Source organism: Lepidochelys kempii, chromosome 10, assembly GCF_965140265.1.
Source record: "Lepidochelys kempii isolate rLepKem1 chromosome 10, rLepKem1.hap2, whole genome shotgun sequence".
Classification (NCBI taxonomy): Eukaryota; Metazoa; Chordata; order Testudines; family Cheloniidae; genus Lepidochelys; species Lepidochelys kempii.
Window position 1 is genome coordinate 49,686,926 of NC_133265.1, and position 23,808 is coordinate 49,710,733.

The 23,808-nt window shown below is 40.4% G+C and overlaps 1 protein-coding gene across 1 annotated transcript in view; it reads left to right on the forward strand.

Annotated features, from left to right (window-relative positions):
* The first annotated feature begins 1,393 nt into the window (after positions 1-1,393).
* Positions 1,394-23,808, forward strand: part of TSPAN3 (tetraspanin 3) — a 37,537-nt gene continuing 15,122 nt past the window's right edge. Inside the window, exons 1-4 of the mRNA XM_073303507.1 lie at positions 1,394-1,549; positions 17,657-17,848; positions 18,940-19,014; positions 22,938-23,039. Coding sequence (XP_073159608.1) covers positions 1,472-1,549; positions 17,657-17,848; positions 18,940-19,014; positions 22,938-23,039 — 447 coding nt within the window. The 5' untranslated portion in view covers positions 1,394-1,471. The remainder of the gene's footprint in view (positions 1,550-17,656; positions 17,849-18,939; positions 19,015-22,937; positions 23,040-23,808) is intronic.

Genomic DNA, 23,808 nt, shown 5'->3' on the forward strand with positions numbered 1-23,808 from the left:
ATTTTCTATTCCTCCTGGGTGCGGAGAAAAGCTTTAAACCATGACCTGGGTGTGTGCTAAAAGCGCAGAACCGAGAAGTCAGCTAACAGAACCCAAACTTCATTATGTTTTAAATCACATGATTTTTAAGAAAAAAGAAAAGGAGTACTTGTGGCACCTTAGAGACTAACCAATTTATTTGAGCATAAGCTTTCGTGGGCTACAGCTCACTTCATCGGATGCATACTGTGGAAAGTGTAGAAGATCTTTTTATAAACACACAAAGCATGAAAAAATACCTCCTCCCACCCCACTCTCCTGCTGGTAATAGCTTATCTAAAGTGATCACTCTCCTTACAATGTGTATGATAATCAAGGTGGGCCATTTCCAGCACAAATCCAGGGTTTAACAAGAACGTCTGGAGGGGGGGGTTAGGAAAAAACAAGGGGAAATAGGTTACCTTGCATAATGACTTAGCCACTCCCAGTCTCTATTCAAGCCTAAATTAATTGTATCCAATTTGCAAATGAATTCCAATTCAACAGTTTCTCGCTGGAGTCTGGATTTGAAGTTTTTTTGTTGTAATATAACAACTTTCATGTCTGTAATCGCGTGACCAGAGAGATTGAAGTCTTCTCCGACTGGTTATGAATGTTATAATTATTGACATCTGATAGTGGGTTTGTGGGGGGTGAGAAAACCTGGATTTGTGCTGGAAAGGCCCACCTTGATTATCATACACATTGTAAGGAGAGTGATCACTTTAGATAAGCTATTACCAGCAGGAGAGTGGGTTGGGAGGAAGTATTTTTTCATGCTTTGTGTGTATATAAAAAGATCTTCTACACTTTCCACAGTATGCATCCAATGAAGTGAGCTGTAGCTCACGAAAGCTCATGCTCAAATAAATTGGTTAGTCTCTAGGGTGCCACAAGTCCTCCTTTTCTTTTTGCGAATACAGACTAACACGGCTGTTACTCTGAAACCTATGATTTTTAAGCTAACCTCACGATTTTAGAGACCAGACTCAGGCTTACTGCCTGCACTGGGTTGGTGATACAGGGCCCCATGTCCTGCCTGCTGCTCCTAGGCAGGCACCCAGTGCAGGGCTGCGCTCAACCAGCTGCCCTGTCCTTGCCCACCCTGACTGCACCTTTGTGTCACATCATATGCCCCCCGGCCATTCTTGGACACCCCCGACTCAGGGCCTTTCATGGGTGTCGTGTCATGTCATGGGGCATGGGCGTACGATAAGGGTGGGTGTCTGTTTGACTGACACGCTCTTTCATTCCTTACATCCATACCTTACCCCCCTCCCCGCCAACAGGGTTGCGGCTCCTTTAAGAGCAGAAGGGGGCGCCATCTTAGGTACCTCCCCCATCATGTGACAAAGGCAGCCGCCATCTTAGGCTCCTTGCTTGTACCTTCCCGGGGGTCACGTGAGGCAGGCGGGCCAGCTGGCAGCGGCGGAGCGGAGAGGGGCAGCAGCGGATGGGCGCCGGAGTGATGGGGCAGTGCGGGATCACCTCCTCCAAAACCGTCCTGGTCTTCCTCAACCTCATCTTCTGGGTGAGCCGGGGGGTCCCTGCGGGCCTGGGCTGACGCGCTTACTCTCTGCGAGGGGCTCGGTGCCTGCGGTGGGGCTGGGGGCCGAGGGGTTCTTGACTCGCTCCCCTCAGTCCCAGGCCCCCCTCCTCGGATCTTCGGCGGTGGGGCTCAGCTCCGGGCCGGGTAGAACCTTCCCCCGGGCGGGCAGGAGACGGGGGTCTAACGCGGGGGCAGCGCCCTCGTGTAGCTTGGCGGGGTGCTGGGGGCTGCCCTGAGCTGGGGTGTCTAGTCGGACGCGGGCTTGGGAGCCCCCGCGCTGTAGCCCTGTCGGGGCTGTGCCGTGCTGACGGCGCCGAGGGCTGACGGGAGGGTGAATAATGCTGGTGACTGACCGGGCTGTGTCACTGCTCACACTGCCTTCCAGCAGATAAACCCCCCCAGGCCTCCCCATGGAGGGGAGAGGCTGAAAACACTCATCTTCTGCTTTCTAAATAAGTTATGTCGCTTACAAGATACCTTTTCCAGTTTTGGGTCACAAAGATTCAGTAAATGCAAATTAATGTGATAGGTGGGCTGCAGGGTGATAGGGATCTGAGAGGTACCCTAAGAGGTTTCCGAAAAACCGTACTTGATTTGGGCCTGGTTATGAAGTTTTTGTTTTTTAGCTCTCTTTGCTGAATTCATTCACTTTTCTCAGTGTTGTTTGTGATCATTAATTTCCAACTATCTAGCTAGGGACTATATCCCAAATAATGTATGGTTGGGGGCAGGTGGGCACACACATTTCCTTGTAACCCTTTTAGTGGCATAAAGTAGTAATGTGCCCTTGCATTATAGTCTCAGTGTAACTAATCATAGACTTTTTTAATTTCTTGCAATAACTGCAGTACTTTACCCTTCCCCTGAACCTTAGCTGCTTTAGCTAAAAACCATGCAGACAGGAAGACCAAAGCTTATCTGGGTTAGTAGAATAGTAGATCTTTGTAAGCCATGTTTATAAATGTGGGCAGATTGTGCTATATTGTTAACATAAAATACAGTGTCATGTTGGCTATATCAGTACACCCTAGCTTAAGTAAAGGAAACACAATTTACAAATGATATGGTTGTGTGTTTAGAGTGCACGCTTTCCAGATGGATGGATTGGAACTGGGATTACAGTAATGCAAGATTGTTGTCCCAGCTGTTCAAAAATCTCAGGCTTTGGAAGGGGAAGGGGTAGTGGGTAATGGAATATTAGAACACAAATAACGTTGATATAAATAGTTTCACTCTTCAAAATGGGGTTGGTACTAAATCTAATATCCCCATGTTCCATGGTGTGTGTTTTGATCTTAAATGTTTAAGATGAAATTTCTCACTAAATATATATTTTAGTGACCCAGGGTGGTCCTGCAAAATCTGTATATATGTGCTGCCTCCTGTCCCAGCATTTCTGACTGGATTTGCTTACACTGAGATGAATCATACACTTGAGGTTTGTTTGATTTTTAAATCGAGTGATGCATGTGCCATTTAGCCACAATAGCCTCTATAATATCGCTATTCATTTGGAGCAGTGTATTGTTGGGTGTGGCTTTTAAAGGTAGGTTTGTGTTCTGTATTATGCTAAATATACTGTAGCTTGAACCAAATATTCATCCTGTGAAATTGGTTATACATGGTTGTAACTACCCATGTAATTGTGTTGTAACTGGTGTATTTTTAGAGAGTTTAAAATAGATTGTTCTTACTTGGTTAAAGATATAAATTGGATTAGCTATTGAATGAGCACAACTGAGTTTGTGGTGTCATATGACTGCTTATCATAGGTTTAGTGATGTCTTCATATGTTATGTACTTGAGAGAGAATTTTTTGCATTTACTGCCTCCAAGTATATAATTGTATAGTGACTCATTTTATGTAGTGACTGTTCAAGTTAAACAGTGGTTGGACAGCTGACTACTGTCATGGGAATCGTTCTGTGCAGGGTTATGAGGTTCCTGATTTACAGTAATGCTATTACCTTGGTTTGTGTTGAGAAACTTGAGAATGCATCATTTAAAACGCTGTGAAATAGTGTCTAGTACCATATGAAAATGTCTAATCATTTTTATTTCAGTGGGTTTGTGCTCCCAAAAATTGGATATTTTTTGGTAGGGAGTGCATTCAGGGCAGTTCTACTAATATGATCAATTGATGCTTAGCTGCCTGGAGAAGAGGGTAAGTATGACAGAATTTTGAATTCAGCTGGCTTGTGTCGTGATTTTGGTTTCACAGTTTGTGGCATCAAAATGGGGAATCGTAGAATACCTTCCTTTGGAAACATCAATTCTGGGATTAAAAATCTGGATCTTCAACTTTAAATGCCAGAAGAGAAGGAAAAAATTCAGCTTTTGTTCCATCATCTAAATATTACTTCCAATGCATCCAGTGAAGTGAGCTGTAGCTCATGAAAGCTTATGCTCAAATAAATTGGTTAGTCTTTAAAGTGCCATTAGTACTCCTTTTCTTTTTGCGAATACAGACTAACACGGCTGCTGCTCTGAAAACTAAATATTACTTGTTGCTTCCTGCTCTGGGCTCAACATACTGCATTAATATTTGGGGTCAGCTTTGTTGGTTAAGTAATATGTTCCTTATTATCTCAGCCATCTTCGATTTTTCATCTTTGTGTAGTTCCAGTTCTGTTAATTGGATCCTCCAGACTTTGGCCGTAGATTACAGCCTGCAATCTGTCAAATAACTCTAAAATCTCCTGTGATTGGTTTTATAAATTTAGTCCAACTCTGAGTCGCACATAAAATATTGTTTGATCACAGTTTTCCTCATGGTCCATTCTCAATACAAATATAACAAACTGCTGTTGGGTGTCAGTGTAGAGCTCTCAGGAGGATTGTCTACCAACTTTCATCAGGGAGACTGGGTCGAAAATTCTACTACTTTCTATCCATCAATATGCAGATGCATGGTAGTTGAGGAATTGGAACTTCCATAATGTGTTAACTCTCGAGTATTGTTGTTTTCTAAATACAGTTTAAATAGTGTGCTTGAATACCCCTGATGTTTTACAATTGCCGATGTTTAGAATGATTGCATCTGAGAAGCTCTCACTTTTCACTTTTGTAGTCTGAAGACCTTTTTGTACTTGTCTCTACAATCTTGTGTCACATCTTCAACTTGGTTCTGTGGCATTGGTTTTTTGGTTGTTGGGCCATTTCTCATGTTCAAACAGCCATCTTGTGTTTAATGCCAATGCTTATTCTTTCACTTTTTTCCCTTTAATACTTCCTCTTTCTTCATCTATATATAGCATCTGGTATTGGACCTGTGAGTTTTAATCTATCTAGAGCAGCATATCCAGGGCAAAGTTCACTTAATGTTTTTTTTCTTGATCATTTTATGCTCCATTGAAGATAATGCTTTCTTAAAAGAAACTTGCAACTTTTTTTTTCAAATTCAAGCCTCTGTCTTTCAGTATTAATGGCTGATCAGTAGTTAATCTCTGCTGTTTGGGGACAGTAGAGACTTTGTGAATTAAGCCGATCTTGAAGAGCTGTTGTGAGGCCTGGAAGAGGGACTTAAAGTATCATGTTTAGATGTTTGACAGATAGCATTGAGAATATCTTATTTTCAGTATCCCCAAACTGTCCAGGTTTTGTTCTTCCATTTCATTACAGTTTCATTTAAGAAGAAACAGATCATGTACTACTTGAGATGAGCATGAATCTTTTGTATCTTGCTGTAACTCTTGACAAGGTTTACTTTAGTGTTGTTTTCACTGTTTCAGTTTATTCTATTTCTGGTTTCTACCACTTATGTCAGTTATGCTAGCATGTAATCACTAAATGCTAATCACTCATTTGCAGAACAGATCAGCAGCATTTCTGTTTCTTATAGTAGAATAAGAGAGTCACCTACTGAACACTAACAATGAAGACTGAAAAATGAGATGGGCTGTTCATTTTCTTGCAGCCCTATGTTATAAAATCCCCTGCCCATCTTTCACTTTTCCTAGAATCTAACATATCAAGTCTGCTAACAGGTAACCACTCCAGCCACTTCTAGTTCTTCATCCAGTAACTTAATTTTACCCACAGGGCTGCCTTTGTCTCCAGTCACCAATGGCTATGCCCGTTCCTCCTCCCCATTAAGCTTCTAGCCACTTCTGTTACTCTCTTACTATTTCCTGGTACACACTGTAGGAACTTTACTGTGCTTTTATTAACTTTTCATAGAATACCTATCAACAAAAATGGTCCAGTCTCTCCTGGAAGCCTGCATCCCCCTCCCCCAATATTCGGGTTCTTTGTTCATTTTATCCTGGTGATACCACTAAACCTATATTCCCTTATTTTTTCATAGAAGGTTGCCACTGAGACAAGTTTTAGCAATTGGAGATAGGTGAGCTGGTATGAACTGACAGTGTTTTTTGTAGGGCTGTGATACAGCCAGCTTGATGTATCATCACTAACCTTCATGCTCCTTTCCAGGCCTCTAGCTCAGAACTTTCAAGATATGCCTGTTCTCCATGCTGTGAAGATCAAGAATTCAGACGTGTCTCTTGAATCGATATACTGTGGACAGATGCATTAAGTCAGGGGGTCTCAAACTGGGGGTTGGGACCCCTCAGGGGGTTGCGAAGTTATTACGGGGGTGGGGGGGAAGAGTTCATGAGCTGTCAGCCTCCACCCGAAACCGGCTTTGCCTCCAGCTTTTTATAATGGTGTTAAATATATTTACAAGTGTTTTTAATTGGGGGGGGGGGTCACACTCAGGCTTGCTATGTGAAAGGGGTCACCAGTACAAAAGTTTGAGAACCACTGCATTAAGTTAAACTAGGGTGTTGAAACAAGCCAGCATGATGATTTCATCTTAATATGAAATGGTATATTTTAGCTGCCAATTATAACATGAATTGTCTAAAATATAAATATGAGGCATTCTTAAAAAATTAAAGGTACCCTTACAAGGGAACATTAACAGCAAATATCAGTTACAACTTGATCCTCTCAGAAGGGTCAACCTCCAATAAGTAAATATTGAATTGGTCTACCGCTTATTAATGTTTTCTTGCCAGAGATTAATGAAGGAAGAAAGCCTTTAAATTATAAAGCTATATCTCACCGATATGGCACAAGATTGTCTTGTGCAACCAAAGGACTGCGCATTCTTTTTGAAAAGCTAGATTAGCAATATCTAAATCTTAGACATGGCAGATATTTATGAAGGAATTTAGCTTTTGCTAGTACAGATAATTGAACATCTGAAGTTAGACAGCATCCACCAAACTTTGAAAGAAACAATAGGAAATCACTAGTAAATATTTCCAGAGAATTTTAAACATAACTACAATGGAATAAAGAGATGCTAAAATCTCATTAAAGTTTAAGATAGTAAATGGTACACTCATGAGCATGACTTAGTAAATGGAATAGATTCTGGAACTAACTAAACACACAATAAGGGAACGCACCAAGTTGTAGTTTTAAGGATTGTTGCTATACTGCCTCACAGGGATTGTATCACTGTTAGCGAGGCAGGATGCCTTTTTAGTAAAAAGGCAAAACAAAAACAGGTATATGATCCAAGACCCCTGTTGCATGGATGCTTTTCTTTACTCAGTAGGCTGAAGTCCAGAAACAGCTTTGCCTCTACCCCAAAATACCACTGGGGAAGGCTACACAGTAATAAAATTGCAGGAAATGCTGCTGACACTGGAGAATCTGATTCCTTCAGAACAACTCCCTCCAGGCATTGACTTCAAACCACAACACTGGTGTACTCTGAATAGAGCGAGAGGTGGTATGGCAAAGATTGGTGACAGTATTACCATGTGGAAGCTGAGAAATTACTCCAAATGTGAATGTGGTAAATGCAGGCAAATATTTGAACACTGCCTGATGCAGTGCCCTCTATCAACATCCTGTATTCCTGAGGAACCGATAACCTATGATGATGTGTTGTAAAAAATGAGGCCGAGTAGCTCAGGAAATAGATAACATACTTAAGATTACTTATAAATGGGAATATTTCAGAATAGAAGGATGTGCTCATACAGAGAAAAATACTGTTTGAGAATAGCCATTTTTATCAAACAATATTTGCTGTTTATAATAATATTTCTAATCAGGAAAAGAAAACAAATTTACTGGGGGTAAAAGTCTGGAGAAGAGATGATGTATGTTATTGACTCCTGATATACTAGGAGCTTAGGCAGATAAGTGGCTTATGTAAATCAATGACAAATGAGGTCAGAGAAAAAAAAACAAGGAAGGGGCATGTATCTTCTAAATGCTTTCACATTAGAACATTGAAACATGCTACCTAATTCTTGTTTGGAGGTCTCCAGCATTCCACGTGAATCCAGCTTTCCGTGAGGAAAGGAGACTAATATTAAGGAAAATGGGAACTGGTTCTAGTAGCATTTCTGTTGTGTAGCTTCTTCAAGTGTCTGTAGAAGTAGAACAGTCTCTGCATCTGTTCTTTCACTGTGACAACTCTGCTGCAATAGTGGCAAAAGTAGTTTTTAAAAATTATTAGTATTGCATGATCTTGGGCCATGTCTACACTTGCAAGCTTACAGTGGCACAGCTCTACCAATGCTGCTGTAAAGTTGCTCATGTAGCTGCTCTGTGCTGATGAGAGAGAGCTCTCCCATTGACATAATAAAATCCCATAAATGAGTGGCGGTAGCATCCCCCATCAACACAATTCTGTGCTTTGAGCGCTTATGCCAGCGAAACTTTTATGTTGCTCGGGGAGGTTTCCACTGCTGTGGAAGTGAAGATCAGCAGGGCACTTTTGGTGGGAGGAGGGTGTGTATTTTCTGGGAGAGTATACATAAACCATGTTTAAACTTTTTGAACAACTGATCATTTTTAAAACTGTCCTCTTGAAACTGATATGGCATGTTTGAATTATTTCATTTGTTTTGTTTTGAGACAGATTATCAGGCAACACATGTAGGCCCTTGAGCCTGGGAAGATACACATGCTCAACTTGGGGGGAGGGATAGTTCAGTGGTTTGAGCATTGGCCTGCTAAACCCAGGGTTGTGAGTTCAATCTTTGATGGGGCCATTTAGGGATCTGGGGCAAAAATTGGAGATTGGCCCTGCTTTGAGCAGGGGGTTGGACTAGATGACCTCCTGAGGTCCCTTCCAACCCTGATATTCTATGAACTTTAAACCCACTAGTAGTCCCACTGAACTCCATTAAATAGTCATGTGTTTTTAAGTTATTGCAAGATCAGAGCCTTTAATGTTTCCAACTCCTGAGAGTTCTTACAATATTTGTTTTCATAGTGTTTTTTTTAAAATGGGGCTTATAGCTAGTAGCAGCAAAAACAAGTTGGAAAGCTAAATGTGGTATCACTGAAGGGTTTGGGACGGGGTATGGGCTATGGGCTGGGACCAGGGATGAGGGGTTTGGGATGCAGGAAGTTTGAAATATAGTTTTATCCAGCAAAGGAACACTTTACTGCATGGAAAAATCTTCATTGTTCTTGTGCAGTACAAGGAATCTGGAAACAATAGAGAATCAGGTCAAGTTACAAACATTCCCTATGAACCAGAGCATACAGAAAGAATGAGTGTGATAGGTCTCTCTGTATATTTGAAACTTTCAGGCCAATGGTCTACTGCCTCTTGTAATTAGAGATATTTTGTGTATATAATGCTAAGTGCAAATGAATCTTAGCTCAGCCTTTTGCTTACGTGGCAAAAGTAATGTAATCTTTGTTCTGAAAAAAGAAAAGGAGTACTTGTGGCAGCTACAGTTAAAGTTAATTTAGCATGTATACTTGTGTTACATTGCTTTTAGTTTTAAAACAGTCTAAAAATCATGAGGATCATTACTGCCTTATTATACAAAAACAATTCTTTCTGCTTATTTGCAAGCTCTTCTGAATAAACTGCAAGATCTGACAGATGCTCTAACAATCTTTCAAAGTATACAGGTTATGAAGGATTGTTAGGCTGTCAGATCTTACACTGAAACAGTTTATTCAGAAAAGCTTTCAAATAAGCATCAACATCTTAGTATGTACAAAAGGTAGAAATGAGGAATATCTTAAACCCCATTTGGATTTATTAACTCTTACATCTAGGCCAGATCAGACCCTGAAAAAAGACTGATCCAAAGAACTCAGTATGGTTTACTTAGCTTCTCCAAGAAACACAATACCCTAAATAGTCATTCACAAGGTAGCCTGTGACAATTCTAGAGAAATTTTTCAGAGTAGCAGCCATGTTAGTCTGTATTCGCAAAAAGAAAAGGAAGTACTTGTGGCACCTTAGAGACAAATTTATTTGAGCATAAGCTTTCATGAGCTACAGCTCACTTTGATATTGCATGATGCTGTATTATTTTCAAAGAATGATTATATAAATATACAAAAAGCTATTCAGATAATCTTTCCTAATATTCAGCCATTTTTCTTCAATTGACTTGTCCAACGCTTGTACCATTTTAACAACTCCTTTCTGGCCTGTTGATGCACGTCACACTTTAGATTTACCAAGCTCCCTTTCCCTCCATATGCTTATGTGCAAAGATATATTTCATGGTATGTCTACACTTATGGCAGTATGTAGAGTAGACACCGCGTGCCCAATTAGCATAGGTATAAATAACGTGGAGGATGAGGCATAGTTTAGATGGGTAGAGTACATACACACCAGAATCCTAGAATGTATACTCTACATGGCTCTTTGTGCCCAGCAGTGCCTCCCACATATGTTCTTTTAAACATGTAGTGTTGCTCTGTCTCCCTGTTGCCAGAGCTGTTCACTGTGGTGTGGCGCTACCTGTACCCTACATGCCATCACAAGTAAAGATAATCATTCTTAAGTCATCCCTGTGGCTTATGCTCTAATAAATTGGTTAGTCTCTAAGGTGCCACAAGTCCTCCTTTTCTTCCTGTGGCACTGGTCACTCTGCCCTTTCCTGAACCCACTCTAGTTTGTGGGTGTTGTTTTAATCCATATCCACTTTGTCCAAACGGATTTAAGCCTAATTATTACAGCACACAAGTTTAGTTGACTTTCCTTGATTTGGGTATTCGTGAAAGGTTAATGCTTATTTTCTCTAGTTCAATTTCTAATATTGCTTTTACGTTCTAGAGCATTATATATGAAATACATCTGTGTGAATCATATGCAATGCATATAACTGATGTCATTTTAAGTGATGTTACAGTAAGAAAAGTGGCTATCACTGAAATGGCATCTGTTTCCTCAACCCATCTGTTTTCTCTGTCTTGCATCTGACTAGAGCAACCAAAAAGCTTTTACTAACTTTTACTGTAGAGCCATTGCAGTGCTGCGAGTGAGCCAGATTCTTTTCTAACTCGAACAACAGCAGAGTTGTTAAGAGCTCTGACTAGAGTCTGATGGTGATGTGAGTGCCAGAAAAAGATTACTTTAGATCTTAGACTAAAAGAAAGGAGTACTTGTGGCACCTTAGAGACTAACACATTTATTAGAGCATAAGCTTTCGTGAGCTACAGCTCACTTCATCGGATGCATACAGTGGAAAATATAGTGGGGAGATTTTATATACACAGAGAACATGAAACAATGGGTGTTACCATACAGTTTGTAACAAGAGTGACCAGGAAAGGTGAGCTATTACCAGCAGGAGAGCAGGGGAGAGGGGAACCTTTTGTAGTGATAATCAAGGTGGGCCATTTCCAGCAGTTGCCGAGCAGTAGGGAGGGAAATAAACAAGGGGAAATAGACTGGATTTGCAAACTTGTATTGTTTGTTAGGCAAAGAATAAAATCTCAGTGTCTTTTTTTTCTCAGATCTTAAGCATATGTTAAGAGATTGTGTTCTTAAATTTAATTTGACAATACATAAGATAATTCTGCTTCTAACTTAAATCTTCTGAATACAAGTTTTAAACTAGTATCTTGTCCATTATTAATTTAGGTTATAAGAATTTTGGTTGCAAGCTTATTTGGTTTGAATAAATCTTTTTCTAGCTGGATGGTCTTTCTCTGCTATATTGATACATACCCTATCTTAAACAGGTTGTAAAAACACACAAAGCAGCAGCAATATGATCTTGATATTCATGAATAAGGATAGAAATTTGGAAGTCAATGTGTGAGATTAGGGTGGAGCAGTATGCTGATTCACTTAAGATCTTATCTTCCAATGTAAATTGACGTTAAAGATTCTGGTGAATGGTAACTTAAGTGTTTAAATGTTCTTACATGTGCAGCGCTAGCTTTTAAGTCTTCAGTTGCTGTAATTTAAGTGCTTTAATGAAAGTTTTTACTTCAAAATATTCATTATGATATTACTTTGATAAGCACCACATGTTTTATTCTGGATCAGCATTTTGATAGTATTAGTGGAACTCACGTCAATTTTTATTTTAGAAAGTACGTCTCAAACTGTAAAAATTGTAGAATCTCAACAAATTGCAAAGATCCTAAGATTATAGGATTGACAACTGCTTTGCATTAAAAAAAAAAAATTTCCTTCCCAAATTATTCCTATGAAGCTATATGCTAAGTCTCAGCTCCCCTTCTATGAACTGGGTTTTCTTGGGTGGGGGGAAGAGAGAAGCCACTTAAAATTCCATTTAAAACATAGCAGAGAAGGACAAAGAGGCTCACAAATGGTGCTGATTTCAGTCTTCCTTTGCACTCTCTTCATATCTGGTGACAGCTGCAGATGGTTTTTCCCTCTGCCACCTTGCAAAATACCACATTTGACAAGCCTCTTAATCCTTTGAAGTGGGGGATGACATCACTGGCACATTCACATGTTTCATTGCTAGGCAACACTTAATGTAATTCCATTGTTCCCTGGCTCCCCTTTGGTTCTTCACTTTATATCCCAAATGTGCATGTCTGCGTTCCATTCTGTACATAAAATGCTAGCGTATTAGAGTTGAGCTAGAACTTTAGTTGTTTAGCACAGGGAAGACAACTAGGTTTTGAAGGAAATAAGCCATTAAACATAACTCTGCTAAAATGTCTCATTTTTGTGTTTTGCCCCGAGCTGATTTTTTTCAGTTTAGTATCTATGTAGCACCTTATGTATTCAGTGTTGTGTGCAAATGTGAACTTATTAGATAACTAATTGGAAGGGGTGTTGAGATTCATATTACTTCCATTTTATAGAGGCAGAGGTGAAATACCTTGCCCACGGCCACCCAGTGAGCCACCAGCAGAGCCATGATTAGACTTTGAGAGTGCCTGAATCTCTCATCCTTGTTTGTTCTTTCAGACTGTTACTCTGAATGCAATGTATAGTTGGAGTTTCTGAATCTTCTGCATTTAACCTGTTGATTCAGCAATCATATCTCTCAGCCCTAACACTTCTATTATGGTAAATTCATGTAGTTTATGTGAAATGCTGTCAGATGCATAAAGCATAGTAAGTCAATTTTGCCTATGTTTTATGCTGTGACAAGGGGGAGGGGAAACTTTTTTTAAAGCATACTTCAAAGGTCTTCAGATATGTTAATGGCCATTTTAAATTCAATTGTTCTCCATGTCCTTTGAAAGTAGGACAAGAAGGTAATGCTCTTAATCTGTAGCAAGGGATATTTTAAGGTAGATATCAGAAAAACTTTCTAAATATAAGGGTAGTTAAGTTCTGCAATAGGCCTCCAAGGGAAGTTGTGAGTTCCCCAGCATTGGTGATTTTTAAGAACAGATTAGACAAATGTCCGTCGCAAATGGTGTAGGGTTTACTTGGTCCTGCCTCAGCACAGAGGATTGGACTTGATGACCTCTTGTTGTCCCGTCCAGCACTACATTTCTACAATTTGTAAAACAAAAGTTGGTAGGAGGTAACAGGCAGGTGTAGAACCAGAAGTTCTTTAGCTCATTTTAATCAAGTATCAGCTCTGTAAAATTGAAATACTTGTACAACTGAACAGTAGCATTTGTACTTCTTTACCACTTCTGTGGCTCCTATTCTCAGAAAAGTCTGAGAAGTTGTTTGGGTCCCGTGTTGTACATTCAAGAGGACCTGTAATGGTAAAAATGTCTTTATCCTTTTTTTCCAAAGATTTGTATTTTCTTCACATGAGAATAAGACCTGCTTATGACAGCAGGAGTGTAGTTCTCAAATAGCTTCTGAAACTTTGCAGCAAGAGGAAACTTCAGCTGAGACACAATTTGTTTTGATAGTAAAGTTTCACACTAGTTAACCAGCAGATTATTCCTTCCTCCCCTCAATATTTTATGTCCTACATCACCATGAAGTCTAAAATAAATTACACACAGCCAAAATTTATAGCTTTCATTGTTAACTGACATGCTCACAGATTAAGGCTAATATAGTCACTAATGCCTTAGGTGAGCAATTCCATTTTTAGGCACTGATCTGGGACTTAAACTTATCCAAATACTGACTTATTTTAACTTTATCCCTGTTCATATCTTACCATGTTTACTACACCATTTAACATCATTCTAGTGTCACGTCTCGTCTTCTCTTTCTGGTCATTTAATATCTTCCTAACAATTTCCCTTCTTATAAATGTTTATTTTAAAAAAAAAAAATCCAGGCACGCTCATGTTTACTATTTACATTATTTAGGTTACTTGTATATTAGATCCTTCCCCATCCCTGCCCGCACACTCATTGTGTTTAGATTGTAAGCCCTCCAAGGTAGGGACCCACTTCATTCGTGCAGTTATTAACACAGTAGGGCCTACTGTAATACAAATACATAGTAGCATTAAGATATAAATATTAATATGCATCTGCAGTTAAACTACATAGCACCAGGGTCCCATCAGACGAGACACAAACTGGATAAACCCCCAGAGCTACACTGCATGTAACTTCATATGTACAGATTCAGTATATCATCACTTTTATTCAAGTTCAAAACAGAGTGTACCCCATGGGGGAAATGAAGACTTAGATTAACACCTTTTAGTATTGGAGACAATATAACACATTGAATCTGAGCTCAGATTCAGGATTAGTTTCATGTTTCTAGCTCATTAAAGCCCCCATAATGAACTGTCTTGATCCATTTTAACTCAGTTTAGATAAATAATGATATTCAGGGTCATATAAAAACTCTGTAAAACCAGTTTGAATTAACGCAAAATGATCTCAGTGTTCTAAAGTGATAGTCCATTTCTTTCAATACAGCTAGCTGTTCCTGGCCTAGGGAACTCTGAAGGTTTTGGTAAAGCTTGTAACTTACTAAATGAATGTTAAGTACTAGCCAGATCTATTGCAGTATACTAATGTAGACCAGGAGACAGTGTAGTGACTATTAACTTCACTTGGTGTAAGGGTGCCCTGTTGCGTTTGACAGTCTTCCATCTGACAGACAGAATATTATAACTGAGTACACAGCATCCATTATTTTATTGCATCAGCTTACCTTATAGATGGCCTAGTTCTCCCATTTAAGCTGTTCAGTGCAGAATTTACCTTGAGTGTTCTAGATGCTGACATGGGGCCAGGGGGATGTGAAGAGAGAACACTGGGTTCATTGTATAACTAGAAAAGGGAATACAGAGGCAGAAGTACTTGCTGCTACTGGTGTACAGTGTACTCTCACGGGTCCAGTCCCGTGATTTTTTGAGAGTGTAATTCCATTGAAATCAGTGGAAGTCTTACTGCAGTTGGAATTCAGGATCAGAATGAGATTTTGCATGCACCAGTTTAGAGTTAGAATTTTTCAATAAGTTGCATCTCTACATTTGTAGTAGAGGGAGCAATAAGATCTTCAGCATGAATCTGCCAGTAAATTACAGCAGTATAGGTAATGATTTCCTCTTTGTGCAGAAACTGGCTAGTTCGTACAATAATACTTCTGAGAATGTTTCCTTTGAAGTTGAAATCTTACCATATGTATTCTGTAGATACGCACCACACTGATAATACACAGCGATTGTCTGACTGAAAATTTTTATTTGGACTGGAGATACTACCTATTTTAAAATGGAAAGCTTGTTACATACCTTTCACAAAAGGTATCTTGGTTTTAATTTAATCTTTTCCTTACCAAATAAAAATTAATGCATCTTAGAGTATAAAACAGTTCCTGTATCTGAAGGAAGAACTCTCTGGATTATCTGCAAGTAGCTAGCTGTTTGGATTTAACAGAGTCTGAGGGCTTGTGGACACTGGCGCTTTACAGCGCTGCAACTTTCTCACCCGGGTGTGAAAAAACCTGAACGCAGCAAGTTTCAGCGCTGTAAAGCACCAGCGTAGACAGCACCCCAGTGCTGGGAGCTACGCCCCTCGTGGAGGTGGGGTTTTTAGAGCGCTGGGAGAGCTCTCTGCCGCGACTACACAAGCCACCTTAAAGTGCTCCAGTGGCAGCGCTTCTACATTGCCAGTGTAGACTAGCCCTTAGGGTATCTCTACACTGGCAAGTTTCTGCGCCACAAGTTACACCACTTTGATTAAAATGCTGGAATTAAACCACTGTTGCGTGTCCACATTGTGTTCCTTGTGACGCTGGAGCACATCCACATTAGCAGCTCTTGCAATGGCAAAGACAGCAGTGCATTGTGATAGCTATCCCGCTGTGCACCTGGCTGCAGGGTGCTCTGGGAAAGGTTTGCAATGCCTCATGGAGCAAGCACAGCATCAGATGATGCAGGTTTCCCAATCCCATTGTTCCATGAGCATCCCACTGCGTTGCCAGCTGCTTTTCAACTGAAGTTGGTAGGGGGAGAGCGTGTGAGTGTATTGGGTGGGGTGGGGGGAGTAGTGTGTTTTGGGGGGACAGTGTGTCAGCATGCTGTCTTATAAGTTCAGACAGTGGCAGGAAACAACCAGCCCTGAGGCAGGGGGAGGGAGGAAACCCCAACATCAGCCCTGGGCTCTCTGCACAGTGCGCACACATAGGGTGACTAGATAGCAAGTGTAAAAAATCAGGATGGGGGTGGGGGGTAATAGGTGCCTATATAAGAAGCCCCCAAAATCAGGAGTATCCCTATAAAATCAGGACATCTGGTCACCACACACACACACCCCCACCCCTGCTTCCGTTCAACAGCACGAGCTGCTGTATTCCATGTTAATGGCTTGCTTTATGTCCTGAAGCAGATCAGCACAGCGTTCAAGGGCTCTTGGAAATGATGCTTTGAAAGGGGAGGGGTGCACATCTCCAGGGCTGCTGAGTTCAAAACAATGAGCAGAGCATTCACTGAGGCATTATGGGACAGCTTCGGTGGCCAATTACAGTGCAGAAAGCAATCAAGTGTCTACACTGGCAATGGAGCGGCGGAGCCTCTGCGCAAATAGCCTTACGACTCTTGTCGAGGTGGTTTTTTGCAGCGCTGCAGCTGAGGAGTTTCTGCGCACAGCGTGGCTTGGCAGCATGTACACATTGGCCGTTTGAGTGCAAAAAGCTGCTTTACTGCGCAGAAACTTGCCAGTGTTTACAAGCCCTTACTGTCAACAGTATTAGGAGTGTTTCAGAGCAGCAGCCGTGTTAGTCTGTATTCGCAAAAAGAAAAGGAGTACGTGGTGTATGGCAGGTTATTTAGGGCGAGTCTACACTGGCAATATTAAAGCACTGTCGCGGCCGCACTTTAACGTGCCTTGTGTGGGTGCGGTGCAGCGCAGGGGCAATGTCTACACTGGCACTTTACAGCACTGAAACTTGCGGTTTTTTCACACCCCTGAGCAAGAAAGCTGCAGCACTGTAAATTGCCAGTGTAGACGAGCTCTTGGACAATCATATTAGTTCATGGGACGCATGTTTGGGAAGGGGGCACACAGGAGTGCAATGTTCGCAACACAACCTCTCTCTTTCCTTATTTAAGGGTATGGAGGTCAGGTAGAGGTGAACTGACTCCAGTGTTTATCTAGTTTAAATGCAGATGAGTTTGGGGTTAGACTGGGGTTCAGCCTTTCACCTAATCTAACAGATATCTAGACTAGGTAAAACATTGGAGTTAACGATCCACTAACCTCCACTTTCCCCAGTCTAGGTATAGCCAATACTTCACCAGTCATCAGGTAAGTGTCTATAGCTGTGGTCATACAGAAGGACTGTTTTATTGACATTAGAAATGCTTGCTAAGGTACTCATTATGAAATTATAACCACTTGTAGAGGAGTGTGTTTAAAAAATAAACAAACTAACTGTTGGGATTTATGGAGAATTTGATGACCCTATTTTTTTTGTGTGTGTGTAGGCAGCAGCAGGCATTCTGTGCTATGTGGGAGCCTATGTCTTCATAACGTATGACGACTACGATCACTTCTTTGAAGATGTCTATACGCTTATTCCAGCAGTGGTTATAATAGCTGTGGGGACACTTCTCTTTATTATTGGACTTATTGGGTGCTGTGCCACAATCCGTGAAAGTCGCTGTGGACTTGCCACTGTAAGTTGCTGTGTTTCACATGAATTTTTGAGGCTTTATTGCATGTTCTGATATATATTTGGCCTTAGTGTTCCCTTTGAATGAACAGAGCCTTACTGATAGTGTTTAAAATGGACGCTGTCAAGTACGTTTTGGTTTTTAGATATTTACTCTTGTAATCTTGTTTTACAAGCGCAGTTTTTTTTCTTATTTTATCCTAAAACACTTCTCAGTTTTTTTGTGTTGGAATGTATTAAATCAGTATTTTTTGGTATTGAAACTTTATCTAAGGTCCTTCCAATGTCTCTATTTGGAACGATCTGGTAAAAGTAAAAAAGATTAATACTGTTAACGTTCTTCAGGGTACATCTGTATTCAATCATTTAAAAAAAATTCTTTAAAACACATTTGTGCTTAAGAAAGCTGAAACTTAAAACGGAATAGGAATAGGGGCTGTGTTGTCCAAGCTGTACTTGTGTTTAAATTAGTACTTCAGTTTCTGTCGCCGTTTGCCATCTATTCACTTATTTTTACTCAAATACATGTTATGTATATGGTACTAATGTGTTTAAAAAATTGTGTCCCATAATAGATAAGTGTCCTGTGGGCTGTAATACTTTGGTCCAGTTTTGGTTAGATTTCATCTGCAGGTGCTGGGTGGCATTGGTGGCCTGTGATATACAGGAGTTCAGGCTAGATCTGGTGGGCCCTTTGGTACTTAAACTCTGACTTGATTTCCTTGTCTGACTACTTTAACCTTCTCTTGCAGTTGACTTTGGTGTTCTCTTAAAGCTACTAGAATGGAGAAACATATACATGGCTGCAGTATGCCAACATATGGCTGTCTTCTAAATGGACATTTGCCTGAATCTTTGTTGACATTTCTGATTTTTGTTGGCTGCTGAAACCATGAACACTCAGTTACTTAGATGAACTTAAGTACGGATGGATTATTTGGAATGATCCACTTGGTTGACTATTTCTATAAATTAGTTGCCAAGTTAATAACTTGCCTGGCAAGTTTGATAAACCAGAAAGGCAGAGTTTAGGTTTTCAAAAAGCATGTCAGTAAAGCTACATATAATATAAATATTTTGAATTGTATTTAACAGTTTGTGATCATCCTCCTCTTGGTTTTCATCACTGAAGTTGTGGTGGTAGTTCTGGGATACATCTACAGAGCAAAGGTAATAAAAACTTTTCTAAAGTCCAATAAATGTTTTGTTGTAGATTGTGACCAACCTGCTGAAAAAAAAACTTCCCATATTTACTGCGGGTATACTTATGTTTGGGATTTTCTAAAACTGCTGTTGGGTATTGTGAGGATATTTTGATTCTCTACATTGTATAATATCAAAGAAAGGTGCAGGCCTAAATTATAGCAAAGATGAAAAAAATCAAACCTATATTAAAACAGACTTCTTCAGAGGTCTGGAAGTAAGTAGCTTAAGGTTATGGGTTACTCCAAACTTGGATGAAAGATAGCTCATTACTTTTTTTAAAAAAAACCTGATAACTCACTTGCAATTTAATTTTATTCTGGCCTTACAAAAGGGCTACAATTTTTCTGAAAGAGGTAGTGTGGGAATTTATATAACAATTCAGCCTGATGTTTAGCAGGCTTTTGTCGCCTGAAGAGTGAGGTGAAAAGCTGATACGCAGTAAATAGGATCATGCCATAATTGGCATATCTCTATTTGCCAAATATTCTATTGTGTTTTTAAAAGCATTTTGAATCCGTGTGCAGCATAGGTTGCACTGCATTTGGGTATATTGTATATCAATGCTTACCCAACTTGATTTTTTTTCTTTAAGTTGCTCTTCAAGGTATTGTCATAAAGTAAGCAGCCCAAATGGACTGGGTACTTACTGAAAAGTTAGAATAAACAATCCAGCTACATATTTAGTTTCTTTCACATCAGCACAAGACCATCTGATCTAGGCCTTTTATTCATTACTGATTGGCAAATATAATGGAAAACTAAGTTGTGGAAGGAAATGATTCCGTTTTGTCTTAGTAATTAGAAATGAGACATGCCATAATGGAAGGAGCATAGGACTGTAAATCTGGGAACTTCTAAATGCTAATCCTGGCACTGCTTGACTCCATTGCATAGCCTGCAGAAAATCTTGTTTTCTCATCTGTAAAATGGGAGTAACACTAGCATGCTTTGGCTTAATGCAAGATGTAGATATAAAATGCTACTGACATTTCCTGGCCATGACAAACAATTCACATAGACTGGTAAGATGTTAATGCTTTTGTAACTTGTTCTTAATTTGGTATGGCATCTGAACAGCCTTCACCTTATCTTGCTTGGCCTTCTGTATTGCTGCAGATGGAGCAGACAGGCACTGATAACTTGGCATTCTCTTCCACTGCTTTTCATTTTTGTTAGTGTGCCCTGAGAGTGTGTAGAATGTAAACATACATTTTTTGCGTGTTTCTTTGCAAAAGGAAACTTCCCTCAAACAATCCTGCTCAAGGAAACAGCTGAGAAAAGAAATTACCTTGAACTGTCCCCCAAGGTCTGCTGCCTTTAGAACTGTTGGAGCACTGGGATAGTGAGTTCCAAAGTAGAGACTGCTTCAGTGTAAATGTTCCATTAGGGATGTTTAAATCTAGGTTCTATTAAGCATGTTGGGAAGAGAGTAGCTGCTCAAGTAGCCAGAATCTAAACCCTATAGGTAGGACCCTACCAAATTCACAGCTGTGAAAAACATGTCACAGACCATGAAATAACCCCTCCCTGTGAAAGCTAGCTCTTGGTGGGGAGGAGCAGGGCTGGGGGTGCTCCAGTAGGGGCTTCTACTGTTCCCCAGGCTCCAGCTACTAGTCCCCAGGCTGGGTAGGGATGGAACTTACTCTTCCCCTGCACAGCCACTCTTGAGGGGAGATCAGACCCACTTCCGGGTACCTCCTGCGTCTACAGGAAGCTCTAGGGCTGTTGCCCAGCTGTAGAGCTTCTTGCAGCAGGGGGAGGTACCTGACTTTGCAACCCTCCCTCCCGCCCAGCCCCCTTTTGGGTTCGGACTCCAACAGTTACAACACTATCAAATTTCAGATGTAAACATCTGAAAATGTGAAATTGACTAGTTTTCAAATCCTGTGGCTGTAAAATTGACCAGAATGGACAGTGAATTTGGTAGGGCCCTACCTATAGGGCTCTGTAGGTTGAAATCGACACCTTGACTAGTCATTAAAAGTAAAATAGGAAGACACTGCAGTTCCTGAAACTAATGAAATGTTACCTAATGAGCAGCTGTGTTCTACATCAGTAACTTCAGAGTAGTTTTTAGGGGGTAGTTCCCAACAAAGTACAATGCAGTACTCTAGCCTAAAGATCAAAGGTATGGATTACTGTGCTCAGATCTGGGTTGAGCCTCAGCCAGCTCATTCTCTTCCAAATCCCAGTCTCTAAGAACTGGGAAAACAAAACCCACATCATTCAAATCAGATGAAAATGAGACACAGACCTGCCTGTCTGTCTGTTTATGACCCTGGAAGCCAAATATATTGCTTGCTGTTGTCTCACATGACTCTACAGAAGAGGCAAAAAAATAGAACCTAGATATCTGGTAGAAAAGAAGTTGCCCCAAACAACCCTCTACCACTTCGGGGAGGGAGGGAGTGAAATCACTCTAGACTAGCAGAGCATTAATGGCCATACAGTCTTATCAAAGGCTGCTGAAGGATCTGAAAGTATCAACATAGACACCTGATCATTGTTTGTTGCCAGGAGGAGTTAATCAGCAAAGACCAGAGCTGTGTACATCTTATATTCAGAACAAGAGAGTGAACAGGTTTTAAAAAATGGTGTCAGAATTCCTTGTGACAGATTTCCACAGAAGGGAAGACTAAAGACTGGACGGTAGTTGGCAAGATTGAGTATCAAGTGAGACTGAGCCCAGTGACAGCTTATTTGGGGAAGCTGGCATTCTGGACTTCCAAATGGAGGCATAACTAATCTTTGGTGCATTTGAAACTTTCCTACATCCTGTTAGCGATGAGAGGTCTGGGTCCAATTTGCGCACACAGATTTTACCTAGAGCGATGTGTTTCTTCATGCGTTTCTTCATGACAGCAGCCAGCCCATTTCAGATCTTTCATTTTGTCTGCTAAATGAGAAGAAATTTCCTTTTGAAAGATTAATTTCCATATGTAGATAGCTGGGATTAGTCAGTCTGTCAATTGAACGGTTCCAGACTTGTTTTCTGGACAGAATAGTGGAGGCTTTCTTCACCTCTGGCACTGGCCCAGGATTTTAAAAACTCAGTCAGTTGGAGGTCAAGACTTCTGCCATCTGCACTATACCTCTGCCCCATGCGGCTCATCTGTATGGGCTGTTCTACACACACATGTGCATCAAAATAACAAAGGTTGAATTGACACCAGTGTAGCTATTTTGGGGGCAAATTTATGTGTGGACACTCTTTTATTTCAGAGTAAAATTGACTAAATGGAGTCGAGTCAGTAACAAATTTAGCATATCCCCATTTTAGCTAACTTTATTCCAAAACAGACTGGTACCAACATAAATTGATTTCAGTGTACATCTATTTACTTCAAATTCCTCACATTTTGCCTTGGGCCTAAACCTAACCTGGAAGTTATTTCCTCATTTGTTGATATTTTTGAAAGAGTAGGGTAGCAAAATCCATGCTTCTAAGGGAGACTCATTTGCAAACTTAAGTCTGTAGTTGGTGTAGCCTCAACCCTGTAATAAAAGCAATGAAAGAGGGAAAGTGATGTCTTGGCTCAGAAATATTTCAGAAATTTAGATTTTTATAATACTGTATAGATGTCCTGAAGCAGCTTAAGGCCCCAAATTCTGTACAAGGTAGAGTTATTCATCCTCACTTTCTGTGCAGAGTATTTTTAATTGTAGCTTTTAACCATTAGCATTAAATTAATATTTGTGCAAAATACAAACCAATCAGCATTCCAAAAGCGAAGCCATTTCTCCGAAGTACAGTAATCTGTAAAACACAATTAACTCACCTAATTGAATAAGCCTAGACAACACCCTATTATTTGCAGCCGAAAAAAGGACTGTGCTGCCCAGAGTTGTACCAATAGTTTGAAAGTGCACTAATGTTTGCTTTGTAGGTGGAGGATGAAGTTGATCACAGCATTCAGAAGGTGTATGATGCATACAGTGGGACAAACCCTGATGCTGCCACCCGCGCTATTGATTATGTACAGAGACAGGTGAGAGCCAACATAATGGAAAGTTGATTGTAATTGTAGATCTCATGAAGTCCATATTGTATGAGGAGCTCTGAATATCGTTCTATTGCTCTGGGGTTTGTTAGAGGGTGTCCACATTACAACTTTGACCAAGATTATAAACAGTAGCTTGGTCACAATATAAACAGTTAAAACTACTAGTACCCATGACACTTAACTGTTTAGCTGTTGCAAGAGATCTAGGATGTCACATAACTGTCCTCCTGTTACCACTTCAGTGTGCTTTTGGGGGGATTGTTTGCCACTGTTTCCTTTAGTACTTGTCTCCCTTCAATATTTCTCTGCAGTAGGACATCCCAGAATGCACTGCCCCATCTGCTGCTAGCTCGCTATAAAGGTGGACACACAAATGAAGTTGTGGTGGCATAAAAGCTACTTATTGACTTGAAGGGCCATGATTGGCTTTATTTTATCTGTGCCAGGGAATTTTTGGCAGAAAATCTCACCAAGTTTAGACAAGATCCAGTGGTTTCCAGCTTTTTCACCATTGTCAATTTTTAAAAACTAGCCTCCAGAGTTCTCTGCATTAAAACTCCAATTTGTGCATGTGAACAAACGGTACGACTGGTGGGAAGTTTTGGGGTTTTTTGTTGTTGTTTTTCCTGATTCCATAGTGAAGGGAAAGTGTAGCCCAAAAGAGTTGAGATATGTAATTCACCACTGATGCAACTCCACTGTTGGGAATCTCACTGGGACTTTTCCTGTCTATGCTGTAGCCTCAAGTCAGTTT